This window comes from Varanus komodoensis, unplaced genomic scaffold (genome assembly GCF_004798865.1).
Source record: "Varanus komodoensis strain SLA01 unplaced genomic scaffold, ASM479886v1 scaffold38, whole genome shotgun sequence".
Lineage (NCBI taxonomy): Eukaryota > Metazoa > Chordata > Lepidosauria > Squamata > Varanidae > Varanus > Varanus komodoensis.
In genome coordinates, this window is record NW_025335909.1 from 7,703,806 (window position 1) to 7,724,169 (window position 20,364).

Sequence of the window (20,364 nt, forward strand, 5' to 3'; positions counted from 1 at the left end):
TTTTATATTAGCGGCATTCTTTCCTTTTAACATTTCTACATCACATCTTTTTGAGCAAGCCAAGTCTTCAACTGCTCCATAAAGTGGTCATCAGTATCCTAATGAGCAACAAGACATACCGTTGCTTTTTTGAGATGCTTTTGCATATAGGGTGGGGTATATTTTAAATAAACAAACAAGACATACAGTTCCATAGTGCAGCAGAGCCCATTGGTACACATCTTTTCATTACTTTTGGGTCTGGGACAACACTGTATGACCTTGCTTTGGAAGATACACTGACTGAAGAGTGTTGCTATTTTATCAGATTTCAATCTTTTTATAACAAGATTGTTACACTGCAAATGCTGAGCTGCTGAAATGGTAAAGTCTTTATGCCAATTTAATAGAGAACTTTGCTAATGGAGCTAGCGGTGCTCTGGTGGGTCTTTCCATTTATGTGAAGCCTTAAATCGAAGTCCAACTGGCTAGGAAAAGCAGGCCTAGGTCCTGCTACAAGGAAGATCGTATTACAACATTAGTTTGTCTCAATTAATTTGAAAAGGACTCTGAGAGTGGACAAAAACTCTAGCAAGTAAAATCTCCACCAGCAGGGCTAGTGAAGGAATCTTTGAGCCTGAGCAAGAGGGAATATGAACTAGCTGAACACCAAAGAAGGTTGGCACAGTCAACAGCTGCTATCCTGGAGCCCTGACGACTGTAGGGATATGTTTGATTCATACCCAAAGCATTGGAATTTCTTGTGTCAGCATGACATTCAAACAAGCAGTATAACATGAAGCTCACTAAACTATTTATCTACTGAACTTAAACAGTACTATTTGAGAAAAAACATTTTATTAACCAGGTTTTGCACTGCATTATGTACCCACTGGCCCAGTCTGCTAGATTAACACCTACACAATGTGTTTTATGTTCTAAGAGTTGAAAATAACTGTACAAGATTAAAGTACAAAAGTACACAAGACAGTGGACACAAAATATCCATGTATGAGTTTGCCCTCACCTGTTCTGTTTTGAAACCACAGAACTAAAAATGTCCTTCTAAAGCTCTGTGAAGTGTAATGAAGTGAGTATAACCTGATTACAACATGGAACACCAGTTATCACTGATCTGATATTTACAAAAATTGTAATGTCAATAAATTAAAGTCAATGCAACACCCATGCAAGCTAGGATGCTAGCTTTTGGTGAACAAGGACCCAATATCTGAACAAGAATTTTTTTAAACAAAGTCCCAGGCTTTCCGGTCACAATCTTTCAAACAGCGTCCATTCCTCGCATCGAAGATGTAAACCCCAATCCCATTCCTCTTTGTGTGTGCGTCTGCGATCTTGCCATTTCATATTGTGCGTCTAGATTTCGGAATACTTCCTCTTGCTGCTTCAAAGTCTTATAACTTTCTTCATCCACTGCACTGCCACCGCCGCCACCAGTTTCTTCTTCGCTCTAAAATCAGAATAGACATTTTAGGGAAAAAAAGATCAGATACAATCGCCAAACAATTATGCTGGCAGTTTATTCAACTCAAGCATCATCTCTGTAACTGAAATTTGTACAGTAAGTAAATATAGTGTGCAAATTCTTAATGAGATGTGAGAGTAATCTGAGGTGTAAATAGCACACATCTAAATTTATTTTGGTGGAGCAGCAGCAAAAGGCCTGTCACGGCACTTCCTTTCTAAAGGAACAGATATATCTTACAATGCCCACCTACCAGTGGAATACAAACCACTGATGAAGCAGCCTTCGCCTTCTACTTAGCGCTCCTCAAGTCTGCTCCAGGAAGGCTGGGAGACCATTTGGAGCAGATTTGGGGGGGGGGGGGGGAGAAATGGGGGCAGGTGAAAGAAAACAGGAAGGGAAGCCCTTTTTCATATAAAAGATGCTCAGTGATATGATACAGGCCATCATTTCTAACAAGTCATCTTTTTTTTCCCTGATGCATTATTTAGCTTATGCCATTCAACTAACATATATTTCTATCACTAGTAAAATTCTGAAGTCAGGATTTGTTATCTTGCACATTTTCTAGTATTATAAATATTATTTTGCTCCACTGAAAAAGTAATCAAACTTCTCTGAGACTACCCAAGTGATATTAGAGGCCTATCCAACTGCTAATTTACTAAACGTGACCTTCTTGTTTCTTTACATACTGCTTTCAGAACCCATAGGAAATGACAATTGACAATGAATATAACCCATAGATTTCTTCTACAGATTCACATGGTACTTCAACTACGAATTTATATTCCAAAACCACATACCTTAATACCCATTAATTTTCTAAATTTAACATTTTGGTCCTTGTTTCCAAAGTTCAGTTTCTCCCAGATTTCTGCAGATTGGGATTTATCCTATAAAAATGTAAAACAATTTGTTACATAAACATAGGAGAGTTAACAAATTTGAGCTAATAGGGCCATTAATACTATGGATAAATGCTACTAAACATGCCAGCATGCAGCAGGTGAGTAAACTATTTCTCACACTTCCTGAACAGGAAGCTCTCTTAAAACATCTCCCCACTCCTGAACTACTTATAGTGAGATGTTTGTAGTAACTAAGTCAACTGGGCTACATACTTGCTCTGCAGACTTTGGCCCTTCAAGGTTTTTAAATCAACTGCAAATGTGTGTCAGAATTCAGAAAAATTCCGGGAATTAAGAATGTTCTTTTACAGTGCTTTTACCTTCCCAGCAAGGTATGACTATTCAATGTGTTATCTAGGAAAATTTCCAGTTTGTTTATGCACAACTATACAGCAAGTTACAGGCATGCACATGACTATTTCTAAGCAGCAAATAGAGATACTTGGGCAAACAACATTACCCCTTCTTTTTTGCCTTGCCACAACATTTTCCGCTTTTTCTCCTGTTCTGCAAACTTCATGGGATTCACTGCGGCTGGATTGTAGTAGCTCGGTACAGCTATCCCTGTCTCAGCCAGGGCCTTTGCCTGCAGGGCTGCCATCTGAGCTGCCATCGCTATCTGAGGAGTGACTTGTGTTCCGGAGGCCAGAAGAGCTGCGACGTTGATGACAGAACCACCTGTGGCGGCGGCCGCTAAAATAAACATTCAAATGTTAAAAACTACTTTTCACAGGTTTGTATCTTAAGCTACATGGAACAAATACAATGTTTACTATCCATGAGATGTACAGACTTGCCAGCTACAATTTTTTTTTAAACAAATAGTTTTTGCTACTGCTTCCCATGGATCTTGTCTGGTGGTGCAACTATTTTTAGGGTCTGCCTAAAGAGTAGCACCAAAAAGCTCCCACTGTTTTGCTTATTTAAACATCTGCCAGAGAAATCAGGGGACAAATACTGACTTTGCTAATTTTAATCTTATTTTAAACCTTCAATTCAAAGCCTTATCTTTTCCAGATGTAACTATTCATGATGTATCAGCATCTTATAAAAACAATTACCAGCAGCCATTTCTTGTTGCTTCTGTTTTTCAACCAATTCCTTTTCTCTCTGTTCTTGCAGTTTTTTTGCTCTTTCCAATCTAGGAATAAAGATGAGAAAAGGTTAAAAATGCATGTGTTTGTGCCTCTCCTTTTTTTTTTCTTCCAATAAAGATGAGGTCATCCCTGAAGGACTTCCTTGCAATCCTTCAACTATGATTAAGCATATTAAGTTTTATGTTTTATTACAGCAAATCTCTAACAGTGTCTTGGTGAGTAAATGTGAACAGACGGAAACAAATTTGCAATTTAGATGAAATCAAGATTTTTTAAAAGTGGACTGAGAAGTTTTCCACATTAACTTTCAGAGGTTAAAATTAGTTGGTGGAAAACAATTACAGCAGCCCCTTCAAACTGGTATACTGCATTTCCGTCAGTAAGGACAGGTATATCGCTGCCTTCTTATGTGCGAAAAATAGGAGTTTCATACCTTCTGGCCAATGCTTCCTGTGCATCCATTGCTGTATTTCTTCCCCTAAAAGGTGGAGGACTAGGCGTTCGGCTATGACTTCTGCTGAATCTTCTAGGTTTTTCTGGTCTTTTCTTTCTTTCCCTGCAGTTAACCATACTTCAACAGTCACCGTTTCAGAACTACGTGATACTTTCACCATAAATTAAATCTCAACAGCATGCCAGAATATACTCTTGCTTTAAGTGCTGGCACCCACCCTATGATTTTCCACGATTATAGAGGCGGTGCAAGCAGTCACATACCTGCTCCTGCTCCTAGTTCTGCTCCTGCTCCTGCTCCGATGCCTGTGTCTAGATCTTGATCTAGAACGTGATCTTACACGCCGCTTTTTATCTCGGCTTCGGGATCTTGACTTTTTTCTATCACGGCTTCTACTACGATGACGCCTGAAAACACATTCCAAATTCCTGGTAATATTTCCTAGTTTCACTGTTCTGTTTAACTGCAGCAAAATCTATGTATTTTCTTCTATTTACGAGACCAAAAACACCTCCGAGAGAAGTTTTGGATTCATCTACAAACAGCCTGTAAAATCAGTGACCTGACCACCACTTACAATTGTCATTCTTACAAACAAGTTATTGGCCTATCCTATAGATATGATTAAAAGGTTATGGTATAAGAATGCTAAATATGGCAAAAAAAACCCAGCTCAAATACTGGTAGATATAGTATTTATGTGCTTAGAATAAATATGAGCAATTACACCAAAACCACACAAAGAACGTGTTGACAATTCAGTGATTTTCTATCAACACTGCAACCAGGTGTGCTAGAGCAAGCATTTGGGACGAGTGTGTAGCCAGGCATTAAAAAAGTCTAATTACTTTTCAATTAGTAGTAAACATGGGCTTAAATTCAGCAAATTTAAATCACACTTTCAAAGGAGCAAAAATGACTATAAATATCCAGAGGAATTTCCCAAGTAAGGCAACATATTAAAGAAGAATTGCATAATCTACCTTTCACGAGACTTAGACCTTGAATGACTTCGTCCCCTTGAAGATTTCCGCTCCTTGCGCTTGTGCCGATCCTCACCGTTTTCAGAAGTGCTCAGGCTCTCTCTCCCTTTATCAGAGGAGTGTTCTTTGTCGTTATGATCTTCTGACTTGTGTTTCTTAGAGGACTTCTCTTTGGACCCATGTCTTCTTGCCTGTTTTAAGAAGAAGTTGGTTCTTTCAGGAAAATAGTGCAACAAAGAGAGTTAGTATGGGCATCAGCAGATAAAGAATGATATGCTGTGATGCAACATTAGTAACCTTAGGATGTGACGGCTGTGTCCACTTGTGATGGCTTTAACACCACCATCTACCCAATGTTGCAGATACACATGACCATTCCTCCTCCCACCAATTCTGCTCCCCGCCCCCATGATGCTCTTTAAGCCCTTTTGTACGGGATTACAGCGTCTCATCCAATGACCAGTTTCACGGCATTAGGCACGACAGCCACCTGACTCGCATTTCTTTACTTCGTGCCTCGTGACAAGACATTGCTTCTTAGGCCTACAAGGTGCATGTTACGGACATAAACATGAGACCTGTATAAGGGCTCAAGGACAGGCTCGCCAGCCAAGAAGGTAGCTTGGGAGCAGCTCTACTGACCATCCTTTTAATGCACTGTAACGGAAGTGTGTACGCAATGTATTTTCAGCCTGAAGCCTAACACTCCAGACGGCCAACATGTTTTGTTTGGAGCTTGCTAACCTCTACGCATTTCTTGAAGGAGACTCAATGTAACAAAGTTTTTAAATGAAAGGTTTTTGGCCGTTTCTTTGTAGCTTTTATTCTGTTTACTGCTTATGTATACATTTCTATTCTGAGAAACACAGGGGGATGTCTTCATAGCAACCCAAAATTTGTATTAAGGAGTAATAGTAAAGGTAAATTCCATGCATTTCATAGAACAGTTCACATCTCCCAGTCTCAACTAATCCTACTGAAATACTGCACATATTTATAATCTACAGCAATTTGATGTTGAAGACAGTTGAGAGGACAAAGGCATCATCACACTAACGTAAGTATTAAGCTGCTAGACATACTAGAAGATGAATTGGGGGGGGCTTCAAATAGTTGCTACTACCAATTATTTCCATTTGAGCTACTTTTTTTAGTGACTTGTACAACCACTGAAGAAAGGTTACTAGAACTTCACTGTAAAATAAAAGAGTGCAAAGTGTTGGCTTATTACGTACACAAGTTGGGGCAAACCCACACACATGGAATGAATTCCCCCCTCCAAGGCAAAAACGTCAAAATAGCAGAGGTGGGGGCATATCCACGCATCCTCCTCCTGCACTGCTTCTTTTTTTAGCATGTTAAAGTTATCTCACTAGGAGAACTGTAAGACCCAGTGCATTATCCAACAACTATGCAACCATTACAGACTAAGACACAGACCTATAGTGAATATATGTTGGGCACAATAATTTCAACTAACACCACCAGCTATTCCCAAGGAATTGTACAGTATCACTTGTACATTTTACGTGACTTTTTCTAAACATACACTTTGTTTTTTAAAAAAACCACCATGATATCCCATAACCGATTTAAGTTTCTTTTTAAGGGAAATATGAGTTTGAATGACTAATAGTTACCTTATCATGAAGTAGGCTTATAATTTTGCTATCTGAGTCTGGAGCGTCTTCAGTTCAGTCTCTTCGCGCATTAGCACGCTGAGTATGATTTATTATAGAAATGTTATCATGTGATCTAAACAATATAGTCAATTTCACAAATACTCTCCTATTTTTAAAACAGAGCTTCCATTGTGAAAAGGGAAAGAGATGACCCTGCCCCCATTTTAAGAAATCTCTCTCATCTAGGGCTATCCAGCAGAACCTAACTCATCTGCAGGCGATTAATGCTGCTTGTCTGCAAATATAACCTCTACAACAGAGGGAACTGAACTGACTTACCTAGAAATGCTATCGCTATCGCCGTATCTCCCTTTGACTTTCCTTTAAGGACACTTTTACTCCTCAGAACTCTGTCATATGTACTATCACCATAGCAATACTTTAAAATACAGAGGAGAACTAAGTAAGTGGAGATAAGATGGGCAAAAGAACTTTGCAAACTCTGGGTAATGGAAGCTCTGTGAGAATCAAATACACAAATCCTATATCTCCAAAGAAATGTTTATTGTTTGTGTTAAATATGGTTGTTTCCACATTTAACTTCTGAATGAACTGGCAACTATTACCTTTTTGTCATAATGATGGTTTCAGTCATGCTTCTCACTCCAAGCACATTTTTGTACTTACCATTTAGGCAATTCTATATTAATATTTATATATGATATGACATACTTTTAAATATGTCTTGCACAATTACCCAAGCACTACAAAGTATTAATTACCTCTTTGCTTCTGCTCCGGCTTCTGTATTTTTTCCCGTCATTATCTAGGGAAGGAAGCATTTACTAATCAAGTGAGGAACCTGGGACACAATTCTCTCTTTTTTTCTATATATACTCCACTACCTGCCATAGCTAGTGCAGAAGCAGATTAAATGCAGACTAAAATATATTTCAATACTTCCATTTTTACCTTTTGTCATGTTAGCTACTCTCCACCCCATAAGTACTAACCTAACTCTGAAGCTGAGACAGTTCTCAAAACAACAAAACTGAATGTTGAGCTTAAAAATGTTTCCTTGAGAGTTACACTGGTTTCACTGCAAACTGGACTCCAGGTAAGCAGGTAACCATCCGAAGTATAATACTGAACACCACTAAAACACAGATACATCAAATAACAAGACTTATAACAGAAACTCTAACAGCCAGAGGCTTTCATACCTGACTTTCGTTTTCTTTCTCTTGATCGTGAACGTGACCTCGAGTTATGGTGTTTTGAAGTTCTAGGGGAACTAGATGCATCTGAGCGTTCCTTTTTCTTCTCTCTATCAGGAGATGATTTCTCTGGGGCTGCTGTCTCTCTCTCTGAATCACTAGCCTATGTAAATGAAATACTTATTATGAAAAATGACCACCTGAATTACTGAAACATATTATGTTCTAGCTATTGCCAAGTAACTAGGGCATTGTTTTACAAGTCCTTTTGTTTTTTAAAGCAAACATAAACCACTAAAATCCAGTTCATGTGTGGCCTTCTTTCAGCAATATACATCATTTAAAACATTATTTCACTAGTTTCAACCCGTAACAGTTTGTTAAAACAACCAACTTCAAACACTGTTACAATATTGTCTACCACAGACAAGGATGTGAAGTCCCACGATCCCTACAATCTCACCCTAGCTTCTGAGAGAGAAGATGGACCTAGTGTCTTCCGCTAAAGAAGATTCTGAAAACAAAGCTTCTCCTCGGTGACATACATGGAATCCTATTAATCCAAGGGATTGAAGCAGCAGCCCAAGTTCTGTCTCCTTTTGCTCCTTTTCCTTGTAACCAGTATTTTTTACTTTTAAGAAGTTTGGGCGGGCAGAAATATGAATTTGTAGCATTCTCCACGGGCTCCCCTTACGAATACTTAAGGCCCCACAAATGCGCCCTTCTTCATTACTAGCAAGAGAAAGTCGTACACATCTTTCTCGCCCAGGCCGAGGCTCTCTCCAAATGTAATGCACGACAGCTTCCAGACCCTCAGCTGTTTGAACTGGCTGGGGATGAGGGGAGCTGTAGTCCACCATAGCTAGGCATGGCACGAGGTTGAGGAGGCTGAGAACTAAACACAGCTTGTGGCATGTTCTGGCTCACCACATTAACCCAAATATGCATTTTCCAAACGGAATCTTATTTTAAAACTGATTTCCAAAGGTCAACATACAGAGGAAAAGGAGTAATTCCCAAGGTACCAGTGTTCTTCAGAAACCAGTTCTCCCCAACTTCAATGAGAAATTAGGCTCGGCAATAAAGTAATCTCTTAGAACACTTAAAAGTTTTCAAATTAGTTTGTTTCCACAGGCCTGACAATACAGCCAGCAATGATGAAACCTACATATTATTTTACACTGGGTTGGATACGCACAAACCCCCGATTTCTTCTCTGTTGTCTCTGTCTATTACACACATGTTCTTTGTGTGACTACACAGATGACCACTCCAAAAATGACAGTTACAGGTAAGCGACCTGCCTGTCTCAAGAGAAAAGATCATGGGATGCTCCCACTGAAGCAAGCCATGTTTGTCCACTCCCTTCTCTATATGGTTTTCCCTGCAATCTGCTCCCAAAAGTTGGGGGAACAACAGCATGCACAATTGTGATGGGCAACAATTCCATTAGCTTAAGTCCTGACTGATCCAAACCCTTACTGCTAGGTGTGAAAAAACTACATATAGAAAATGGGAAGGACTTTATGGCTATGACGGTGCAAGTTTATTTGGGGATAAGTCCCACTAAACTCAATCACAGTGACTATAATAAATAAGACTGAGCTCTGAATATACCCACTACACGTTCCTGGACCAGAATAACCCATGAACCCATCATGGCCCTATTAACAATTTGTAAATTTTGACATTCAAAAACTGGTGTCATGTTTTTCTCAACTCGTTCTCCTCTGTATTTATTTTAATGAGCAGTGACAGTTTTTAATTAGCAACCAGGATACCCCAAGGAATTTTGTGTTTTTGTAGTTCACACTACCTCACACTGTTTAAAACAAGAATGAAAGAGTGTGAAATTTTATATATTTAACTGTTTTAAGTTACCAATCTTAACACTTAGAATGCAGAAGAGTAATCCTTAAATATGATAAAATATAGTACAAAACATTGCCCTGCCAAATGAAGATGGGTGAAGGAATTAGCCAACCTCTTTATGTAATCTAGGCTGGCAAACTTGTGCTCCTTGCGATGTTCTGGTTTCACCCACCACCATCAGTTAAGAGGAACACACCAAAACATCTGGAAGGCTGCAAGTTGCCCAGCCCATACACAGCACTCAAATCTACGATGGATGACTGCATGGAAGGCACAACTGCCTTATTCTTGTTAATTTTATTTAGATGCCACCCAATAACCAAAGCTATCTGTGGGTTTACATCATTTCTGAAAAGCAATGCAGTAACAGACAATCAAACGTAATATTATAAACTAAAACGGCTGAAAAACAAAACTAAAAAACACAGTAAAGCCCTGTACAAACACCCGAGGTGGGTGTTCTCCTCCAACCTTGGCTGCCCCAGCGTCTCTTTAAAAGCCTCTGCACAGAGGGGCACAGAACGGGTAACAAGGTTGGCACCAGCTAGGCCTCACTGGGTAGAGCATTTCGTATCTGAGAAAGCTCTTCTTGCTGCTTACTGGCAGGGCTGGCACTCGGGGACAGGCCGCAGGTGCTAAATAAAGTGTCGTGACAACCCCCGGAGCCGAAATTTCCCTGCGCGGCGTTGCTTGCTTGCCGCCTCCGGGGCTCTTTGTTCTCATCGGGGGAAGCGATTTCCCCAGCGCCCTCGCAGGAAGGCAAGGCCAACTGGCCACAACTAAGCAAACACGCCCGCAACCCAACGGCGGGATGCTGGCCTGGCCTAATAAAGCGCCCGAAGCAAATGCTATGGCCCCTCGCCAGCACCGGAGAGTCCTCGGGGTATGTTGAGCGCTCCCCCTGGCAGCCGGAGGGGAAGCGGCGCACGGCCCGCCAGCGGACACCGGGCCAAGGCGGGCGTCGGGGGAGCGGGACGCGCGGGCGGCGGGGGAGAACGATGCCCCCGTCCTGCGGCCCCTCCGGCCCCCCGAGCCAGGCCCGTTGACTGAGGCGCGCGGGCCGAAGGACGAGGGCTGCCCCGCACCGCGTCGCCACGGGCCGCCCGGTTCAGCCGCCAAGCGTCGGGCGCGGGAGCCCCAAATGCGGCGGAAAAACAGCGCCGCCCGGCCCAGGGGACGGGTGCCCGAAGCAGAGGATCAGGGGCGAGGCGGGAGGATCGGGAGTTCTGGGCGGCAGGCGGGCAAGTGAAGGGGGGGCGGGGACGCAGGCGCCGGAGGCCGCCAGGCCGCAGCATCTCTGCTGAGCTGCACTGGAGCGACCCGAAGCCCGCATTTCAAAGGCCTCCGGGAAGGGCAACGGCGAAGGCGGACACCTGAGGAGCCGCGCTGGAGGGGAAACGAAGACGCCCCGCCGAGATCGCCGGCCGCTGCACGGGCAGAAGCGGCGGGGGGGGACGCGGGGAAAAGGGCTGCGCCCCTCCCGCGGCAGCTCCAGCGATGCCCGGCGGCCGCTGCCGCGCGTCCCCGAGGAGGAGGAGGAGGAGGAAGGGGGGAACGCGGCGGAGAAAGTTCGAGAAGGCGCGCCGGCGAGCCCCGCGCCAGGCCCATCATGGCGCCCGCGGAGGGAGCGGAGGAGGGGACGGGCGCCATCTTGTCTCGCGCACACAACTGGGCGCCGTCCGCCCGGCCCGGCCCCCCCGCGCACCCCCCCCGCGCAGGAGCGGAGCGGCTCACCGCCATGTCGGCGCCGGGGCTGGCGGGGCGCGAGGCGCGGGTCCTCTCCGTCTGGCGGCGGCGCCGGCCCCGCAGCAGGCGACGAGCAAGCCCAGCGCTCGCGACTCCGCCTCGGCCGACTGGCTGAGCGGCGCGCACCGACCCGATCGGCCTCGCCCACTCCTCGGAGGTCCCGGATGTAGCTGGGCGGGGGGCGGGGAGGGAAGGAACCAGGCGCCCGCGCAGTGCGCGAAGCGGTCCGGCGGGCCGGTGGCGGGAGCGTAGAGCTACGGCTTCTGAAGGGAGCAAAGGGCCTTCGGGAGCGCCAGCTTCCTAGTCTATCCTGCCGAAACTGTGCCAGCTTTCAAGATCGCCAGATCTCTTCCTCAGGCAAGAGGTTACAAAAGCGACGTCCTTCTTTATTGCTACATAATAAATAAATAAATAAATTAGTATTGCATGCGGTGGTCAAGCTTCGAATCAAACAGGCAGCAGCTCATCACTTACAGTCCAACCATTGTTGTGAAGTCATGTACTGGGATTTCTATTTTAATTACAGAAATCATTCTAGATTGGCGTCGTTCTCTTAGGACACAATCCGATGCTCTTTCGGACACTCCAAAAAATCCCCACTGGCCCGGGAACGCTAGGAGTTTTAGGGCCTTTTCCTCCATAAAGTGGCACCCTTCCTGTTCATATTTCCGCATATCGGTCCATCATTTATTTGATGCGGTTGCTGGGATGGGCACGGGGCTATGTAACGTTACACTCAGAAAGTCTGAATTTCTCCACTGAATTTGACGGGCAGCCTTTCACTGCCTAGAGGTGAATGGAGGGAAAAGGGTCTGATGGAACCGCCAAGTTCCATGCCGAGACAGAGACTCTATATTTTCTTATATCTAGGAAGCGCACTTGCTCGCTTGTTCGCCGAGGAAGTTTGACCCGTGCGATGCCCCGTAGCCCTCCGAAATTAATAAGAAAAAAGTTCCCGCCGATTTGAATGTCCCATTAACGCGGCGGCTGATTTTGAAAAGAGAAAGTGTGTCGATCGCTATCGTAGCTCTCTCGTACAGAGAGGCGTAACCTAAGGCTTGCAATTGGCGGTGGACTTTATGGGTCGACTTTAAGAACTGGCAGACAGGTGGGCGTTCAACAGGTGAAGCTTTCCGCAGCATCGCTCCGTGGCAGGAAAAGCTTTCTCGGTGGAATGTTTGCCTATCAGGCAGCTCCGAGTGCTACAGGAGACTTGCCAGGAAATAAACTGTGATCCCAGCTTGTTTGTATGTATATCAGTGGGGCTGACAAGATCAAGGGACGGATAAAGTTTTCAGAGTGTAAGGGAGGATCCGATGAGTTGTTCCCTGGGCGGTATATCAGCTTTTAATCAACACTGTACTCTAAAGTTGGATTTTTAATCAACATAAACGAGAAGCTTAAATAATCCGTGGCAAAGGAAAAAAATTGGTGAGCTAGCAGGGCATAATCTATCATAACAAATAGTTTAACAGATTGAAACCCTTTAGTATTTTTGTTATCCCTGAGATCTGTAGAGAGGTGCTTGAATATTAGATTTCCTTTGCTCACCTACATTATGTTAGATACTGGGGAAGAGGAAACATCCCGAATATTGTAGAAAAAAAGATTAATGACATCAGTGTTGCTTCTGAACTGACACATTATAAAGGACAGCACAGAAAAGCTTTACATGAATAAATAAAAAAATAAAAATTATGTATTAATGAAGAATGACAAAATTATCGTTTTCTGGAATAACAGACCTATTGAATTCTGGGGAAATACCTCTGTACAGCATTAAACAGAGTAAATGATTAAACATGTACAGTTTAAGAAGTAGTGCAAAAATTATAAATAGCTCAAGAAGTTAAACTAAAGGCTATTTAGTTTTCTAAAAGCTTAATTTTCTTATAACAGGCTGTCAGGGAAGTAGAAACATCAACTCATAAATATTTTCCTTTCAAATGCTGCCTGTCATACAATTGTATCAAGTACACGGAATAGTTATTTTGTTTTAATGCAAAGACTCAATCTTACTTGGTTGTTCTGCTTGTTCATTTTTACCAGGGCACCAAGATTTCCAGAAAACATGTGGAACAATGTTGAGTTTTTGACAAGTGATGACACAGGAAGTGGCCAGCTAAGCATCCATTCCAGACAAGAATGTGGGAGCACGCTGTATCAAATGAATGCGCTCATCAAAGTCGCCGCATCTGAAAAGGTAGAATTTAGCCAGCCAGTCATTCCATTTCAAGCAATGCAAGAGGAGAATGCACCACTACCAGGGCTGTACAGGAACAAAGAAACAAAGAACGTCCCGCTGCAACGTAACTCTCCTCCTCCTCCTCCTCCTCCTCGCTCTGACCAAAAGCCACCCTGCAAGCAGTTTCAATAGTGCCATTAGCAGACTGAACTTTAACTCTTGTTTAGTCAATTGTAATGGGAAGGACTATCATTAACATTAAGATGATATTCATGGGTCACGTGAGTCCCTTGGACCACAAGGCGATCAAACTGGTTAGTCCTAGGGGAGGTCAACCCTGACTGCTCTTTAGAAGGCCAGATACTTAAACTCAAATACTTTGGCCACCCAATGAGAAGGAAGGACTCCCTGGGAAAGAGCCTAATGCTGGGAACAATAGATGGCAAAAGCAGAAGGGGACGGCAGAGGATGAGGTGGCTGGATGGAGTCACTGAAGCAGTTGGTGTGAGCTTAGGTGGACTCTGGGGGATGGCGGAGGACAGGAAGGCCTGGAGGAACGTTGTCCATGGGGTCGCGATGGGTCGGACACGACTTCGCGACTAACAACAACAACAACATCCATGGGTTGTGCCTGACTGTAGTACCTGGTCAGCAGCGAGAGCGCTCCAAGGACTGGTGGGAGGACATGCTTAGCTCTGTGTCCCATCACTCCAAATAGTTGCTGCCGAGCCTCTTTGCCACAGATGCGGCTTCTGCTGTTGGAAGCGTGGGTGTTAGTGGCACCGTACGGCGAGAAGTGGTGGCTCTGCCTCGTTGTTGTGGTCCTCTGCTACCCGTAGGCTCTGCAGGGCGTGCTAGGAGAGCTGGGCCTCTGATCTGAGACATGGTTCTTGCGTCGCAGAAGAACTTTGCCTCGAAACCTGTTAAAACCTGTTGGAAAAGTGGCAAATGGAATTTAATTTTGACAAGTTCCTTTTCTGATTGTATTTGTAAAGGATGGCTACACAGGTTCAGATTCTTCCTGCTCTTATTCGACAGGTTTTGTCAAACCCAGAGCTGTATGCAGGTAGCTCGGGTGCCGGCTGCGTGGTGGCGGTGGACAGAACTGTGCTGGTCCTAGACAGCATTTGCCAGTCTCTTCAGCTGTGCATTCAATTTGGTGAGTTTACGGACGTGTTTGGGAACCTGCGGTCCTCCAGGTTTTTGGACTACAGTTGTTCCCATTCTCCATGGTGGTGGCAGCTTATTGTAGTTGGAGTACAGCAACTATCTAGGGTTGGGGACAGATGCCCACCTCTAGTTTCAGCCTTGAACCTTGAAGCAAACACAAACTGTGGTCTTTGGGGTTACTTCATTAACACAGGGGGTTAGAATTTTCACTGTGAGGCAGTCCAGTTTATTTTTGAAAATTTGTCCCCTGATCTAGGCTTCCTCCTGTGCTGTGACAGTGCTTATCTAACCAATCGGGAAGCTGGTTTGTTTTAGCACATCATAGTTAAAGTTAACCTGAGTTTAGAGTTTGGATGGTTTGCTGAACTGTGGTTAATCTGAAGGTGAAGCTTTTAACAATCTCATCATGGTAACTCTGGCAGGGGAGGAGGAAAGATGCAACAGACCCCTGTGGTTTATTCTTGCAATGGTAAACTAGGGTAACACTGTGCTGTTGCATTTAAACACAGCCGAAATCTCTGGTCACTGAATACTTTAAATGCTTTTTTTAACCTTTCAGAGGCTGAGGTGGATGTTGTTGGCTTGTGTCAAGAAGGGCAGTTTCTTGTGGCTGGAGAAAGAAGCGGCAACCTACATCTTATTCATGTATCTTCAAAGCAAACCTTGCTAACTAATGTATGTCATTTATTTGTTTCTTGTAAATGGACTTTGCATTCTTAAGGGATGCAATCTGATGCATGTGGGGACTCATTTTGTCCCTGAATTTGGATATAGCACACAGAAGAATTTCTGCTGTTGATGGGCTGACCAGTTTACACTATGATTTATTTATTGTAAATACAATAAATGCAAGGCATATTCATATAATTTTCAAAAAGTATGTTTTGAATAGGAATAAATTATGGTATGATACCTGATATAAATGTCCTTGTTTTCTGGTGCGACTCCATTTATAATAGTGTCTTTTTTCTATGAATTGCACACTTAGAAGTTGGTTCAAAGATCTTCAGATGGGAGAACTTACATGAAGCTGATTCTAGAAAAAGACAGTTCTGATGGAGGTATGATTCCTTATGAGTAATCAGACTTGTATTTTTAACATTTTTTCTTGCAACTAAAGTTACCATTACTGGAATTTTAATTTTACAGCTTTGCCTAACAGGAAAGCCCCACGTTTTCTCCAAGTGTTTCTACTTTTTTATTCTGGGAATCTTAAGATCAGATTTTGGCATGTGCGTTCTTGGTCATTCATGTTCTGTGAGATTTGCATGTACTTGATCAGGAACGAGAGTAACCCAGGCTATTTGTTGCTGTTTGTTGTTGGTCTTTATCTTTGGAGCAGCCCAGACCTCTGCTTCTTTTATTTAAGGATGCTCACAAAGACATACTGTGAGAACACCTGTTGGGAATAACCTGCAGGTACCTTTGGGAACACTTGTTATCTGACACTTTACCTTGTCTTTGGATATTTTATAGGTATCTACCATGCATTTATTCTCACAAACAACGGGTTCTTCTGTGTTATGCACCTTCCACTTGCCAAAACTCAGGAAGGTAGGACAACCTGTTTTAGATCCACGTCATAATCTTACATCATTGTGTGGGTGAAGGGATGGAATTTCCCTTGCTGTGTTTGACAATAAGATGCTGCATACCAACCTCTTAACATTCTAGGAGCAAAAGTGTTGTTAGATAATTGCTATGGGGATGCTTGTCAGCCTCTCAGCTCAGAAGCTTGCAGGTATGCGAAGCAGAGCAGGAGCGGCAGTGGAGGCCACCTCGCCTTCCTGCCTTTCCCACTCCGCACTTCTGCTAGATGGCCTCCTTCAACTGCCTAGAAATGGCACTGCAGGGGAAGGGAAGGCGGCTGGAGTCCCATCAGATCATCTTGTATCCTGGCCTCTCCAGCTTCCTCTCCTACCTGCCATCTTTGGCCCCTTTTGCTTGCTGCTTTCCTGACCTTGGAGAGCAGCCAGGGTGGGTCTTTCTGCACCAAGCGAGCGGGAGTTGGAGCTTGGATGCCGAGCCCTGAGGCTGGAGGCCTGACTGCAGCCTCAGAGCTGGCAATTCCAATTATTCTGTGGCCCACCCAGACAAGGCCCAGGGCTCATAGGACCACTCCATAAGACACGCTGCCTGTATTTGAAAACTATACGCTACTATACCAAGATAGCATCGCTGTAAACATCGCCTCAAGGATATATTCTAGAAGGCACAAGCGCGATAGAAGTGTGACTGGAAGATATTTTACAGGGTGGGTAAAACTGTTGAGTGGGGGGGGGGCGGTAAATGCTCAAATGTGAACTGCCCTTAACAAATTTTTAATCCATATGCAGCAATTCACAAGATGGACATCGATACTGCAAAGAAGGTAACCATGTCTTACATCTTGTGCTTTGTTTTTAAAACACTTTGGTCACGATTGGGATTCCTGTGCGCACGGGAGGCTCCCAGGGAAGCAAAAAGCGTCGCTCCCTCTTACTCTGCATGACTTCCCTGAGTGTACATCCTCCCGTCCCTTTTCAGTGATGGAGTCTGAACAAGCCGCAGGCTGCCTGATTCAGGGGCAAGCCCGTTCAAGGGGCACGGCAGGCATCCCCGGTCAGCGGCCGGAACCTCCTCCAGGTCCATCGCGGCCTCGGAAACGGCAGGGCCCTCGCCCGGTGAAAGTCTTGCTGCACCAGCGGCCAGTCGTGGCACAGGAGTCCCCAAAGGATATACGATCCTCATGGGGGACGCTTCTGCCATAAGCATTTGGCATGTGTGCTGCTGAACTGAAAGCAATCTAACAGCCTTCCCCAACCCGGTGCCCTTTGGATGTGTTGGACTGCAGCTCCTATCATCCCCAGCTGGCAGCAGAGCACATCTGGAAGGCAGCAGGTAGGGGGAGGCTGGCTTATAAGGACTGCAGATGACAGCCACCAAGTTAAGGCCTTCAACCTCCTCTTCACTCAGTTAACTACAAATTATTTGTTAATAAATCATTCAATTCACATGTATTAAATGCACGGCAGTCCCAACATTGGCGTGGGGGAGGTTACCATTTCTCATAAAACTGGGAGCTGCTCTTACCACTAAAACGTGCAAGTCTCAAATGTCTGTCGTACGTTTGTCTTACAGTTGCAAGGGGAGGTGGAAATGTGTTTTATTTCAACGAAAGACTATCATACCTCTGGATGCCTTACTTCTGTGGCTGAGCAAACAACAAACAGGATCACACTAATAATAGGGGTAAACAGAATTATTCTTTGGAATTCCTTTGTCTGTAACCTTTCTCTGGATTGATTTGGCACAACTACGGTGTCTGTAGGGCTTGTACAAATACAGCAGCTTCTGCAGCCTCTCCTAAAGCTCTTTGAACAATAAAAATACAACATTAACTTCAGCAATATCATAAATGCCTTGAAAGATAGAATCCTATAACACTTCTCTGAGAATATATCACAACAAGGCTCGCTTCCAAGTAAGCATGTACCAGAACGCACTGAATATTTCTTGAGAAACAAACGAGTGTTTCTGAAATGCGTTTGTCTCTTAAAGGGTTTGGGCGACTGTGTGTTGTCTGTGTGGGAGGTGAATCCAAGCAAAAAGTGGATCGCAATTCAGAATGTTGCTGAATCAAGTACAATTACAGGTTCGTGTTCCTTGCTTATGCATCCGGAAAAATGCTTTCCCGGGATTTAGCTGTTCAAAGCGTTTGGAATTTGTTCAAAGGGACTAAAGGGGAAACTACACAAGAGAAGGGCGGGGGATTGTGGGGAACGGATCTGGAGGCCTGTGGGACATGATTCTCACTATTTACTGGCCTTACACAGCACTCTGCCCCTCAGAAATCTCCTTTTTAAACCTGTCAGGCCTCTGCTACTGTGGCAGTGACTCAGGGCCTCCAATTTTATGTGCGACAAAGTACGCAGCAGCCTGACTTTGGCAATCGGGCCCTCCCCCTTTCCAGAACCATCAGCAGGTATTGCAAGCGGACATTTCCGAATGCTTTCCACCGAGGCCTGTTTACTGGGGGCTGGCAGGACCAATCAGCCAGAGACGGAAGCTTTTCGGGGAACTGGGAGCCCTCCTAGTATGGCACCTCCACGGAGGTGGGAGCTGCCGGGCTGTCTTCGGGCTCTTTGCCCCAGAAGGCCTTCGGCACAGCAAGCTGTCGTGCTCACTACGGGGTGGTGTGCCCGGACTCCCCTGGCGCAAACTTTTCCAGGCAGGACATTAACAGAGCTTGTACTTTTTGTTTTGCAGCTGCAAAAAGGCTTCAGGTTGTCGATAGCTTGTTATTTGTCTTGGATAATGAGGCAAGTCTATTAGGATTATACTCATTTTGTAATCTAATTTTACAAATAGTTTCTGTATAATTTTGTTCCATCATTTTAAAAAGCCTGTTATCGTATTTTTTGCTGCAAAGGAGCTGTGTGAATGAGCAAGGATAAGCCAAGATATAATTGTTACTATTGGAATCTGGTAATTTGCCATTTAGTAAGAAAACATGGGGTTGGATTAAGACTTAGTTTTACCTAGAGTGGACCCATTGAAATTGATGGGACTTAAGTTAGTCCTCATTAAATTACATCCATTTCTGTGGATCTATTCTAACCAAGTCTGGATCCAAGTCATTATAGTTGTTGGTGTTGTTGTTGTAATTAAATTTTTTAGACACATTTTAAAAAAGTTGTTTTCCGTTTGCTTCTGCTGAAATTCAGGGCTACCTATAACTCAGTGAGCTCACGGCTGTATTGTTTTTAAGTAGCAAGCAATAAAAAGATTAATGTGTTTAATGTTTTAATAGTTCTTATTTTAAGTATATTTAAGTATAAACACACATTTGCTAGTGAGAAAATTAATCTGAAAGATACACTCTGTAATGGGTCAATTTAGTAATTAGGGAGGTCACAGTAAGCTTATTGTTTTGATTTCTTTCACAAGGACATGGTCTGTAGGAATAAGGTATAGCTTGAAACCTTGGCTTCATAACATGAAAAGTTGAAGTAGTATAAATGTATACCTTTCAGAGAGTTAAAGGAAATTTGCTCACGTCTAAGTCTCAAGTATACCAAATTAAACGTCAAACAAAAATTTGTTTCTTCTCTGATAGAACGTGCTGTCATTATGGGATGTTTACTCTCTTACCTTGATTTGGAACTGCCCTACAGTTGATATTGAAGAATTTCTTCTAACTTCAGAATCGGATTCCTCAGCGGTCTCCAGGTAAACTCTGCATTGTCCTGAGAAATATGGAAAGGAGCCACGGCTGCAGAATGGGCCCTCCCAGTCATGCTGTAGGGCCAAGAGAAGAAAACCAGGGCAGGGTGCAGACAGATCGGTTCCCAGGGGCTGGGTCTCCAGGGACAGGGACCGGGGCTAAGCCCAAACAACAGAGGATGGTCCTTCGTCGTCTCCCATATGAAGAGTGGAGGGAATGAAAGTAACGCAGTGGAGCAGGGCCACCGCTGCGGCCGGGGAAAGTCCTGGCGTGGCGTGGATGGCCCAGCTGGAGGAGGTGGTGCGTCTGGCGCCATTGACACAGGGCGGAAACATAAACCTGTTTTACACAGGGGTGCCTCGTGTGCACCCTGCAGGCAAAGGACAAGCTCCCCTCTGCACACCTGGGCCGGGGGCAGCTGGTGCCCGAAGGGGTC

At 44.1% G+C, this 20,364-nt stretch overlaps 2 protein-coding genes across 6 annotated transcripts in view; one reads left to right on the top strand and one right to left on the bottom strand.

The window, feature by feature from the left end:
- Positions 1 to 818: 818 nt before the first annotated feature.
- RSRC2 (arginine and serine rich coiled-coil 2) lies at positions 819 to 19,944 on the bottom strand. Of its 5 annotated transcripts, XM_044440485.1 has the most exons (12): positions 19,856 to 19,944; positions 14,197 to 14,482; positions 13,387 to 13,562; positions 7,756 to 7,912; positions 7,315 to 7,358; positions 4,911 to 5,123; positions 4,191 to 4,334; positions 3,907 to 4,029; positions 3,438 to 3,517; positions 2,837 to 3,069; positions 2,272 to 2,361; positions 819 to 1,450 (listed from the first exon to the last, which is right to left on the bottom strand). In XM_044440485.1, the coding sequence occupies exons 4-12, from the start codon at positions 7,834 to 7,836 to the stop codon at positions 1,262 to 1,264; spliced, it is 1,197 nt and encodes a 398-aa protein (XP_044296420.1). In that variant the 5' UTR covers positions 7,837 to 7,912; positions 13,387 to 13,562; positions 14,197 to 14,482; positions 19,856 to 19,944; the 3' UTR covers positions 819 to 1,261. The 5 variants fall into 5 exon arrangements, with proteins under 5 accessions (XP_044296420.1, XP_044296418.1, XP_044296419.1 ...); XM_044440483.1 differs by lacking the exons at positions 13,387 to 13,562; positions 14,197 to 14,482; positions 19,856 to 19,944 and adding an exon at positions 11,356 to 11,505 and having other exon boundaries at positions 4,911 to 5,101; XM_044440484.1 differs by lacking the exons at positions 13,387 to 13,562; positions 14,197 to 14,482; positions 19,856 to 19,944 and adding an exon at positions 11,356 to 11,505.
- The window catches only part of KNTC1 (kinetochore associated 1), a 39,948-nt gene continuing 33,010 nt past the window's right edge, over positions 13,427 to 20,364 (top strand). The window contains exons 1-10 of the mRNA XM_044440491.1: positions 13,427 to 13,570; positions 14,591 to 14,711; positions 15,282 to 15,397; positions 15,711 to 15,783; positions 16,199 to 16,276; positions 17,059 to 17,093; positions 17,843 to 17,953; positions 18,263 to 18,356; positions 18,971 to 19,023; positions 19,821 to 19,933. Of these exons, the coding sequence (XP_044296426.1) occupies positions 13,439 to 13,570; positions 14,591 to 14,711; positions 15,282 to 15,397; positions 15,711 to 15,783; positions 16,199 to 16,276; positions 17,059 to 17,093; positions 17,843 to 17,953; positions 18,263 to 18,356; positions 18,971 to 19,023; positions 19,821 to 19,933 (926 nt within the window). The 5' untranslated portion in view covers positions 13,427 to 13,438. The remainder of the gene's footprint in view (positions 13,571 to 14,590; positions 14,712 to 15,281; positions 15,398 to 15,710; positions 15,784 to 16,198; positions 16,277 to 17,058; positions 17,094 to 17,842; positions 17,954 to 18,262; positions 18,357 to 18,970; positions 19,024 to 19,820; positions 19,934 to 20,364) is intronic.